Source organism: Arachis ipaensis, chromosome B10 (assembly GCF_000816755.2).
Source record: "Arachis ipaensis cultivar K30076 chromosome B10, Araip1.1, whole genome shotgun sequence".
NCBI classification, from domain to species: Eukaryota; Viridiplantae; Streptophyta; class Magnoliopsida; order Fabales; family Fabaceae; genus Arachis; species Arachis ipaensis.
Window position 1 is genome coordinate 4,191,873 of NC_029794.2, and position 11,694 is coordinate 4,203,566.

General features: G+C 36.3%; 2 protein-coding genes across 5 annotated transcripts; both read right to left on the reverse strand.

Moving 5' to 3' along the window:
• Positions 2,388-4,286, reverse strand: LOC107624305 (ethylene-responsive transcription factor 12). Its single transcript, XM_016326800.2, has one exon. The coding sequence runs from the start codon at positions 3,289-3,291 to the stop codon at positions 2,698-2,700; it is 594 nt and encodes a 197-aa protein (XP_016182286.1). The 5' UTR covers positions 3,292-4,286; the 3' UTR covers positions 2,388-2,697.
• On the reverse strand, positions 5,252-11,166 carry LOC107623062 (putative leucine-rich repeat receptor-like serine/threonine-protein kinase At2g14440). 4 transcript variants are annotated; one of them, XM_016325200.2, is made up of 10 exons: positions 10,721-11,166; positions 8,866-9,921; positions 8,117-8,264; positions 7,537-7,608; positions 7,182-7,253; positions 6,475-6,546; positions 6,318-6,395; positions 6,018-6,199; positions 5,649-5,788; positions 5,252-5,538 (listed from the first exon to the last, which is right to left on the reverse strand). In XM_016325200.2, the coding sequence occupies exons 1-9, from the start codon at positions 10,788-10,790 to the stop codon at positions 5,667-5,669; spliced, it is 1,872 nt and encodes a 623-aa protein (XP_016180686.1). In that variant the 5' UTR covers positions 10,791-11,166; the 3' UTR covers positions 5,252-5,538; positions 5,649-5,666. The 4 variants fall into 4 exon arrangements, with proteins under 4 accessions (XP_016180686.1, XP_020970563.1, XP_016180685.1 ...); XM_021114904.1 differs by having other exon boundaries at positions 5,252-5,549; XM_016325199.2 differs by having other exon boundaries at positions 5,252-5,574.

The following is an 11,694-nucleotide window of genomic DNA, read 5'->3' on the forward strand; positions in this document are numbered from 1 at the left end:
TTTATCAAATATAGAAGCAGATGCTATCTTTGTCAAACCAAATCTTAGTATCTTATCCTTGCATAATAAACTCAACTTAATCCCTTAGCTTCCCCCAACCTACCGTAGAACGCATCACTTGTTTTATGTTGTTCTATCTAACGCAAAGTATTATAATAAGCATTTATGACTAGCACTACTAATTATTATACTAGATCCAGCGCCTCGAGGAGAACTAGATCTAGGTTAGGATAACTGCATTGCAGTAGTTACATTATTATCATATGATAATAGATTCTATATATACTCAACTAAACATCACACAAACACACGCATCTCCAATTATTATTAAATAAATAACAAAAATTCAGTTTAAATTTGCTGAAGATAAAAACTACTTTTTTATTTTTATTGTATTTTTAAATATTACTTAATATTAGAGTTGTTACTTTTTGTTAGCTAGAACAGAATTATTATAAATTCTTAACTATTATCTCGTAATTTACAAAAAAAAAAAATAGATCTTAATTATCAAATATTGACCCTTTATTTTTAAATAGTGAAAAATATTCATAAAAAATATAATTAAAGCAAATAAGAAAAAGTTATGAAATTCCTAATGTATAACTATAAGAAGGAACAATCAATGCTATTATTAAAAACTATAATCAGTTGTCTATTCCGTCAAATCTATACAGAAATCCATAAATGTTAATACAAATCACGTAGTAATATCCCCCATCCATCAACAGAGGACATAATCAATTACCAGAACCATTATTGCATTTTTTTTCTACTTGGAGTTCGATTAATTGGTTAAACTTAGAAGAAAAAAAGGAATCAATAATATTCATTTAATTGATGAGTATAATACAAAAAAGGTTGGACTATTTGCTTTGCTGTTCATTTTTCTTAAAAAAAATATTTATTTAAAGAATTTATAAATATTGGGACAAAATTATTAATTTGTTGTTTATCAAATCTCTGTCAGTTACCTAATCGGATTGTATATACCCAATATGCCTAAATAGGCCGAAGTACAAATTTTCTCACTGACCTCTTCTATCCACACATTATTTGAGAAGCTTGATTGCTCAAACAGAGTTCAGCGTCTCGGCTCTTTATTAAACTCACACTTTGTAAGATTAAATTAAATTATAAATGAATTTGGCTAATTTTGCTGCTTATCCAAATAGTCGATGTTAGGTACTTAGATATATGAAAAGTGGGCCCATCCGCCCGCACGTTATTACTCTCAGTCTCAGCCACCATGCCATGTGCCGTCAAAATAATTATTTCAACGAAACAAACGAGGTTACACTATCCCGATACAGTACTGCCTACTGTCTCAGTATTAATTAACCATAAGATAGTATTAGCCACCTACTCTTTTAATTTTATAATTCACATGAATATTGTTTTAATATATTAAAATTTTAATGTATATAAAAAGATGCTATTTTGATAATTAGATAAAATGATAAGAAAGTTATTTATTTAAAAAAATTATTTTTAATAAATATCTTTTTACTATTTTTTCTCTTTGCAATTGTTAGATCAGCATTTCCCAATAAATATGTAGTATTTATCAAGGAACGATTTATAATTTGAATATGCATCGTTCATTGAATAGATTGAGATAGTTTGTTTCCCCAATACAGGGAAATTGTCCAACCACGCTTATGGTATATATAATTTGAAATATATAAGAGAAAAAAAAAAAGGTATAATCTAGAACAGTTCATTTTTTTCTACTGAATCTATAAAACACGGGCCTGCGTCTCTGACATGTTATTTTAAAGCGCAGAAAATTACTTTATTGTAACCTAAAAAAGTCAGTAAATTGTATATTCAACTAAAAAATTGTACACAACGATTCTTTAATGTTAAATAAAGGAAGGTGCTTCTTTAAGTTAGTCAGTGCCTTAGGTACGTCTAAATTTGAAGTTGCCATAAGATCATTATTACATTTAATCCAAAAACTAAAAAGAGTTAAACACATTTCCCTTTCGGGAAGAACAAAAGTTTTAGACGACTATACTTTCATGGCGAATAACACACTGATATTGCGTGCTTTACTAATGAAACGCATTTAATCAATTTTGTTACATGTATGTAAAGTGGTTAAAGCATGGTTTATGTTGCAGTTTGCAAACGCAGCACGCGCTTTTGAACAAGAATTGGTGATAGAAGCGGGAGATAGAATGATAAGATGCAGATGTCTGAGCATAAAAGAAAAGAAGCGCATACCCACACGCTCGCTTGCTCACTCACTTCCACTCTCTCGCAGATGGCGCGTGAATCCAATCTCCAATGCAACGGTTGCCTACCACGCCGCCCAACCATATTCAACACAAAGCACCTAATTAATTCCATTATTTCCAATATCATTCGTGACCACCCATATAATATAATAATTTTGAAGCTGAATGTAATTAAGTAGTGCAAATGTAAGTGTATATACAACATGAAGCTTTCATTTCCATGTGATAGATGTAAATGTTAGATTAACAAAGAAAGCACACAGATACTACTACTAATACTGCTACTGCTCCCTCAAAGCCTCAACCATGGTTATAATTAAACTACGTACTAACTACTAAGCATGCTAAACAAAAGAAAGTAGATATGACAAGGGAGGAATACGCATACGGAGCATAAAACTACGCCGTTTAGAGTCTACAAAACAAGATCTCACTAGTCACTACTATTCAACCTTCAAAGCCACAAAGGTGGAGGCTCGTTCAGATCGATCGGGATCCCGCGCCGAACAAGCCCTAGATACGATGCCGTTGAACCACTCCCCGCCACCTGCTCCACTCCTCCTCCGGCAACCGCTACTGTCACCTCGCCGCGTCTGTGGTGATGAGCTGCTAACGCCGCCGCATGATGAATCGGATGTGGCGGAGGCGGCTGATGCGGTTGATGAGCCAGATCAACGTCCTTGAGAACGCGAGTGTGGAGAAACTCGCCGAAGATTCCACCACCGCCAACGCCGGCGCGAACCGGTACGGAGGGCCAGCGATGATGATCAGAGTTAGGAGCGTTAACGTTGAGGTCGAGACAGATTCCTCCGGCAGCGGCGACCGGAGCCGGGGGGAAGTTAGTCTTGGCCTTAGCACCACGGAGAGAACGCGCGGCACCGTCGTAAGCTAGGGCGGCTTCTTCAGGAGTATCGAAGGTACCAAGCCATACACGTGTCTTCTTCCAAGGATCGCGTATCTCAGCAGCGTAACGTCCCCATGGCCTCTTCCTAACCCCTCTGTAGTGTCCCTCACGAGAAGCTGAAGAAGAAGGAGAAGAAGATGCCATTTGAAAAGTGTGAATAACAAAAACAAAGCTCAAGAGAAGAGAAGAAAGAAGGTAGCGTGAGAGTGGAGGGACCCGCTTATGGCTCCCGTAATCGACGGCTAGCCGGCACGACCCCGCCCTTTTCTTTTTTACTATTATGGTCTGGTTATATACACCGTAATAATGCAAGTTTTGGATTTGGATAAAATGGTTAGTTTTTTATATGAGCCGTTGATGGTTGATGTGTGGGATCGCAGGGCTGTGATTGAAGATAGGGTGGGCCCCGCGGAGAGAGCCGCCGGGTGATGAGACGTGTGACTGGGGTTCCGTGAGTGACGTCAGCCCTACTGCTGATGTTCGTACGGCTGTGCCTGACCCTGAGCGGCGCCTCATATTTAAGTTAAGATTTAACTTTGATTCAAAGTTGTGTTTAATGAATTAATGTGATGTGGGATTGGGAAGTTAATATTGTTGGAGAATGGGGTAATAAAGAAAGGAGGGGGTTTATGGGAATTTGAGTTGACAAAAGAAGTGATGAAGATGGAAGAGAAGGGTACAGTGGATGAGGTGTGAAAGTGGGATTGGAGGGGGTGACAGAGAGGCGCACGTGGAAGGGGGGAGTGTCTGAGTGGGAGGGAACAGGTGGAGTTGGGCCACACACACCAACAACATGGGCTAGTCTGGTTGGCGTGTTTGACTATGTTGGTCTCTCTCCACTTTGAATTTATTTATCTTGGAAGAAAGGAGAGATTTGGAAAGCGTGTGGGTGGGTGGGTGTGGTGGGAAAGTGGGGAATCGGAAATCAGATATCAGAGAGTGACTACAGCAGGCAGCAGGGGCAGCAGGCAGCTGCTAATAGCAGACTCCCCCCACACCCACAGCCCGCACTCTGTATACATTACATGCCTACACATACGGATGCAATAATGATCACGTGAATACTATCAAATACTCCTACCTTTGAAAATTAATTATAATTTCATTTTTTCCATGTTTTAAATTATCAGATATATTATAGTATAAAAAATAAAATAAAAACTCAACAAAATTTAAAATTTTACTCAGATATATTATAGTCTTGATTTTTATTTATTTTGTTTATTATTCTTTCCCTGCTTTTTATTTACTTACATATATTGATGAATATTCACAATTGATAAGAAATGGCATCAAGTTAGTTGTCAACACACCGCACTCGTCTCGTCTTGGTCTTTGGTTGATTTCCTTTATACGTCTCTTCACGTAGATGTGACATTTTCTTTTCTAATTAAAAATTAAAATTCTATTTGTGCATTGGTTTCACTTTGTTTGGTCTATCACCAGCACAGGACGGCAACTTTTTATTTATTCCCCTTTTGTTTGCTCTGTTGAGTTAGGGTGGTCTTTGTTACTGTTTTACGTTTACTTCGTTATGTCTAACTACAACTGTCTTGCTTACATCTGCCTCCGATGGGACCGAATCATGGGTATTTAGTAAATTACATATTTAATTATGAGATAATAATCATAATATACAGAACACACCAACAACTCAAGTAGATATCCTTATTCTAGATAAAAAATTTATTGGATTTTTTTTAAAAAAAAGCAATATAACTAAAGGATTTAGATCTTCTAAATTTTAAATTTTACTTAAAAGGGTAAAGTGTAATTTTTCACCATTTATTTCATAAGTGAAACCAAAAGAATATATATAATCAAAATCTATTCATACAGTAAAAATTACATTACTCTCAAACTTGCTAAAAAAAATTTGAAGCAACAAACTATAATTCTATCCCAACCCCACCACTTTGGTTAACTTACTTCATGTTGGCTTGTGTTTTCATTTTTCAATGTACACCGAACCTAATAATTGGAAATTGACTTGGTCAAGTCTAGGACCCCATCTATCATGATATATGCTGCCTTTCAAATATCTGGAATCTTGTTTAATATGTTCTGTACTTTATAGATCCGCACATTAACATAAAAGCAAGACATGAATGCTAAAAATTTGGTATATTATTACGTGAACTGAACCTAACTTATATGTACTTCTGTTAGAACAGTATGCTTTCTATTTCAATTGAACTACGTGTTACAAATCCTCTATTAAGGGATAGGGGAAAGAAAATCTATATAAATTTTCTGACAAAAGGGGAGGTAAACACGGTAATGTACACTTCAAAAAAGAAAAATCTCATTTACAAATTAGTTCTCAGCTTGTATGAATGAATTGTTGGCTCAAGCAACTCTTGGATAATCATCAGAGTTCATAAGACCTCCCTGCCATTCATCTCCACATAAATAGAAGTGTCTCTTCTTCAATAATAAACAAATAAATAAATTCATGGCCAGAACAGAACAATGAAAGTGTAAAATGTCTAAAGATATACCAGAATAATGGGGTCTTATCATGAGAGCAAGATAGGCCCATTTTCGGCAGCAGTGTGAGCATTGCCGTAACTATTATGCCTTGTCATCTGGATATCACGAGAGAACTGGGTCCTTGCTTTTGCATATGGAGCTGCCCTTGCTACAAAAGCAGACAAAGAGTATTAATTCTTTGTAAGGAAAATGGTAGACTCATAATTTCTTATTTCTTAATGCTTAGCAAGGATAACAATGGGGGTTTCACTATTCTCCTGATTCAATAAAGGCTTGGTATTACAAATTTGAATGGTGTACCTAGATTAAGGTCAGTCCAATGATAATCGCACCTTATTATTAGGACAACTGTACCAAAGGAAAGGAAGATTATTTACCTGCAATTTGCTGAGCTCGGAGGATATTCTGCCGCCTTTTCCACCAACAAACAGAACAGGTAATGAGAAGTAGCAATCCAAAAGAAGCACCAAACACAATACCAACTTTAGCACCCGCAGAAAGGTGAGGTCCGCATGTACGTAAGCCAGGTATACCACACAGACCTGCATTATCAGTAAAACTGCAGCCAGCCAGATCCATAGATTTAGCAACATAGAAAAGAAATACAAAGCAAAAGTGGAGAAATAGCATATAAAATTCTACAATTTCATTCTAGAGTTTAATAATTGATAACATACTTGAAACTAGCTCTGTGCAGAAGTCTTCCTCCTAGAGTTGCTGGGACCCTTCCAGACAAGAAGTTGCCATTAAGGTTCCTGCATGGAGACATCTTAATATAGACTTCTTGCTTCTTATGTGTAATCAACAGGATTGTTAAGAAATAGATAAACTTACAGCCTTTGTAACAATGTCAGCTGTCCAAGGCTCTCTGGAATTGATCCATTGAAAAAGTTATAGGACAGGTCACTGCATAAGTACATTGCATTCATAAATGATATCATCATGATATCGGAAGCAACCATTCCACCTTTCAACAATATGATTTTTTTTTTTTTTAACCAAAGATAGGGAGACTCGAACCTGCGACCTCTAAATGAGTATGATTTAACTAGACTAGAATTCTAACAAGAATTAAAACAATGCATGTATTACTGCCAATGAGAATAGAATGTTCATGGGATGTTTGAAAGATCCCCTTGATCTCCCTAATTCCAAAGTTTCAATTTACTCAACTGATGGCCTCAACTTCCCTAATACCCTCTTAGGCTAGTTTCAACCTTGGTTAGCTTTTACAAATGGGAGTAATTTCTTGACAAAGATTATCCACTACCATTGGGGGTAAAAAAAAAACAGCATCATGAATATATCATATAAAGAATATCTTGCCCCATGGATTTTATACATTTTTATTGCTCAACAAGACAACAACTGCTGCTCAATTCACAAGGATTAGACCTGTTACTAATTTCCAACTCAACAGTGCTAAACATGAGAATCACACATTGGAATTGTACCATGTATTTTATGAACTATGAAAATAGGATCAACTCAACAAATCTGAAATACGGGTTAAATAGAAGGAGGACAAAGAAGTTTCTTACAGCACTTGCAAGCTAGTTACTTTTCCAAGTGCAGATGGAATAGCTCCACGAATGCTGTTTCCACTCAAGTTTCTGTGGTGCACATAGAAAATAAGCATGAGGAATAGAAGAGATGCTGTTACTTCTTTCTATTTCTCATTAAGTCGCGAGTTAAAATAAGGAAAAATATAAAGGTCCGACGAATTATTCAAAGATCAATCGGTACTTGTTATTTAATTGTCACCAGTACAATTTGCATAGTTTATACATCCGATATTTACACGCGTTACTTTTTTAAAAAAAGAATTGTATTGACATAAATATTAGGTACAAAATAACTTTGCCTTAAACGCAGAATAATCTACTTATAACTCACAGGGTTTGTAGATTGTGTAGTCTGGATATGTCATCTGGCAAGAAGCCCTTTAGACCTTGATTGTCAAGATCACTGTTCATCAACAGAAACAGCATGAAATAACAAATAATATTGAGATTAAATATTCATTTTGAGTTTTCAACACGAACATAATGGCTTCATGCCCTAGTGATACAAACTTCTTTATCAAGTGCAAAGTGGAGTTGATATGGACATTCAAAAAGGGAACATAGAAAGGGATGTTTCATAAACCAAAGCAAAGCAAAGCAAACCAAAACTTAAACTTCCTAAATGATTTAAGAAAACATTGTCTGAAAACCAAAATAAATTAACAGGATCTGATTGTAAGTTTTCTGTGAGCAGAGACACCTATAACCATTGGCTTCTAATTTGTTACTTAAGGAGCTATGTGGTAAAGGGGAAAAAAAGAAATGATATTTGGTTTTGATATTTGGTTTTGTATCAAGAAAGAAAAGACTGAATGGAATAAGCAGGTAACCATTAAGCTAAGATGGCACTAAATGGTCTGCACAACAAAATGTATAATAAAAAGCTAAGAATAAGGATAATAAGAAATTACAGTCCATCAATGAGCCATTTGCTGCTACTTTTGTTTAGCTGGCAGTCTGCTCCAATCCATGGATGTTGTTGAGGAACACAAGGATCACCATTCCACCCAAACCTGGGAGGAAGCCCCAAAGCCTTCTTCAATGTTTGTAAAGCCTTAACTAGAATAAAAGAACAATGATCAACTAGCAAAACTTTAAAAGACTTGATTCACCATAAACTAAATTCACGATCATTGTGCATAAAATTGGAGAAAAGTAAATGAAATAGCATCATAAAGAAATACTAAGCTTGAACATTTCCTGACAAGCAGATACCCAAAGAATGACAATAGCAATATAGGAGCACTAGGATGAGAAAGATACTAAAATAAATTATTGACAATGTGTCTTATATTAGGAAGTACCAGCACATAGGACCTAAACCAATTCCATGCTGCAATCTGAATTAGTAAAACACCCAAAAAATTGAACGACTTCAGATTTATTGATTAATTAGACCAAAAAGAAATAAAGAAAGAAACCAGGGAACTGTATAATTCTGCATCACTAAAAAATACAGGTCCTAGCTATGTGTTATGTTATTGCTAACTTGCCAAGGAAGAACCTAAGACAAATCCTGAATGCATATGAGAGGCCAAACAGAAACATTCAAGTCTAGTCCAAATATGAACCACATTTTAATCAATATCACACATTATTAAGATGAACATTAACCATAACCATATGCAACTATAATCAGGGTCAGGGTCAGCATTTGTACCTTCATCTGATAGTGTTCTTGACTCAGCTGCTATAACCTCAAATATCTCAATGGCATTGATTATGGCAACACTTCCATGTTTTGGGCTAAAAGTTATTGTCAAAGTCCTCCCATTAACAGAAACAGTTGTGTTAAGCACCAGGGCAGTATATTGGGCACCACTCATTTTCACAATATCAACATTTTCAAAGGTAATAACATCATTTATTATAATATCAAAGACCCTTTGACCTATAGCATTGACGGACTTATCAATCTCTGCAAAATGTAACCAAACGGAATAGTTTTTGTTGGGATCCACGTCCAATGCATATGTTAAATCAGGCTGGCTACTGGTACTAACAAGTGCCGATCGATAGAGAGTTTCTGGATAAAAGTTTGGTGAATGTGAAGCCTGTTTGATTCTAGTTTCAACAGATCTAGGTTGATCAGAATCCTGACCAAACGTTTTAATGTGTTGCCAAAATCTGTCCCCTCCCCAGGGATCTGCACCATAATCTATGCCAAACTTTGACTGCCCAAAACCACAACTCAGTCTTTTAACTGTTCTAAGGATTATGCCTTGACTCCACTGTGGTCCAAAATCATAAGCTTTGTCATCAATTTGAAGAATCTCAATTGAAATGATAGCTGGATCTCCATGACCTGTGCTATGAAAACAGATTAAGGCTGACCGATCCATAAAAAACACTTGGGCTTCCGTAAAAGCTTGATCATCCTGTTGAGTCCAACCTGACTTCAAGGAATATATTTGGGTTCCTTGAATAGAGATATCAAATAGTGGTTCATTGGTAGCTCTTGGTTGTGCAACTAGTCCAAAAAATATCCTCACTGAGTAGTGCCCCTTTGGTACTCTATTAAAGTTGTAACAATTTGAAGGACCTTCAGACAAAGGGAAATAGCGAAGTGTTTTGAGGGGAGGGGTAATGTAACTTGTTGTAGTTGCATTGGCTGGTATGCCACCCGTATATCCAAAGTCTTTATACCAAAGGGTAGTGGTTGGTTTTGTTTGAACATTTTGGCGAGCCCCACAGTTGATGCGCATAACATATGGCCCTGCGATGAACATGAAGTTTCATAGATTTCAACCAAATCAAAGGTGGAAAATATCCACACCAAGTCGAGAAAATCCTAATACACTGGCATATGCAAGCAATCATGCCACTTTTGTCCACACTAAGATTCACAAACAGCAACATGGACTCTGTAGTTAGTTTGTAATTAAATTACACTGACAAACTGTATCTGATCATCAAATCCATTGGAATTGAGTTGTTGATCAATCAAATAATGCAATGGTTCATGCAAGTAATATTAACAAAGCAAGTTCCATGGATCATGATAGAGCGAACTATTCAGTTTATTAAAGAGAAAAAAAAGAAAGGAGTTAAACAAAACTTAGTTTGTTGCAGAGTTTGGACAATCGACTACTTCTATTCTAAGTTCTAACATCCATTTACTAAATACTAAACCTTCACTAAAGGCAAAAATGGCAAGTTATAGAGACTAATTTGACGGTACCAACGAAATTTCCTTTCGTTTTCTTATTGAAGTTATTCCTCATCTCTCACATGATTAATTATACCCAAAAAGTTGCATAGTTTTGCCTTTATTTCTCTTTTTCTATATACCAAAATCTGAGGCGCAAGATGGAATCCTATGTCACCCCTCATTCCTCAGATTCAACTATCTATCCAATCGTGAATCCTAGATATACAACTCATGAACTCAATCAAAATCTAAAAACGAAATTCAAAAGAAGCAAATTCAATGCTTAAAAAGTCCTAACGAATCAGTGTCTCTTCTTCCACTTCAATTTAGATTCACAAGCGAGGGAAAAAAAGGCGAAGCTGACCTCGTTGAGCTGCACGCGCAGTAAATGCAAAGCAAAGAATGAGCATCCATAGCAGAATAAATCGCAGCATTCTGAAGTGAGAAATGAGAAACGAGAGAAGCTTTCTTCTTCGTCGTCTTCGTCTTCGTAATTCTTCCCCTCTCTTTCTCTCTCTTACATCACTTCGATTTCAGTTTCTAGAGAGAGAAAGAGAGAAATGGTTGGAGTTGTGTGCAGTTAAGTTAACAGCGGCAAGCAAGCAATTCTTGTTACTTACTCCACTCTACTAATCTTCTTCCTCTCGATGAAGCTGAAGCTCAATGCTGATGCTTTCGGGAACACTTGTCACCCTGCTGCTCAGCCTTATCACACTCGCTGCACCTGCGCTCAACGGTATCTGCATCTCATAATAATGATTTTAATTAAAGTAACGGTTGTGTTGATTTTATTATCACGGTGTTTGTTGTAGGGTTTAAAAGTTATTACTTAATTAATCAACTTAGGTTGATTGAATTTAAATTTTGTATGCTAATTAATGAGAGCTACAAATTTTGAAATGAAAGTCAGATCTACGAATTGACCTATTATCATTGCCGCGTAGGTCTACACTACTCTGTGGGATCCACACCTTTTTGACGGTTATGATGTATGATTTCCCGGAGCGGATGCAGCGTGGACCTTGGACTTTGAGTCTCACTTTACTACTACTACTTCCTGAGCAAGTCCAATTATATATAGCACTAATGAAAGTGTGAGAATAAAATCGGAGTAGCTGGAGTAGCAAGTCCTATATGTCCTATCATTGATAAAATAATCATACAGTAAACAGACTCGTTAGCATTAGATTAAGTTGTTATTTTATCTTTATTGCTATTTCCAAGGGTGTTTATTCTTAGTTTGATGTGGATTGTGAAAAGGACAAAAGCAACGTGATGAGAGAGAGAAGAGGGAATAATGGGGTGTCACGGGGAAACCCCAAATGCTACCAGCTGCAA

Coding starts and splice junctions, on each gene's coding strand:
- LOC107624305 (XM_016326800.2), bottom strand. CDS start 3,291: ATGGCATCTTCTTCTCCTTCTTCTTCAGCTTCTCGTGAGGGACACTAC.
- LOC107623062 (XM_016325200.2), bottom strand. CDS start 10,790: ATGCTGCGATTTATTCTGCTATGGATGCTCATTCTTTGCTTTGCATTT. Junction 9,922..10,720: donor TGCGCGTGCAGCTCAACGAG/GTCAGCTTCGCC, acceptor TGTTCATCGCAG/GGCCATATGTTATGCGCATC. Junction 8,265..8,865: donor AAGAACACTATCAGATGAAG/GTACAAATGCTG, acceptor CTTTTATTCTAG/TTAAGGCTTTACAAACATTG.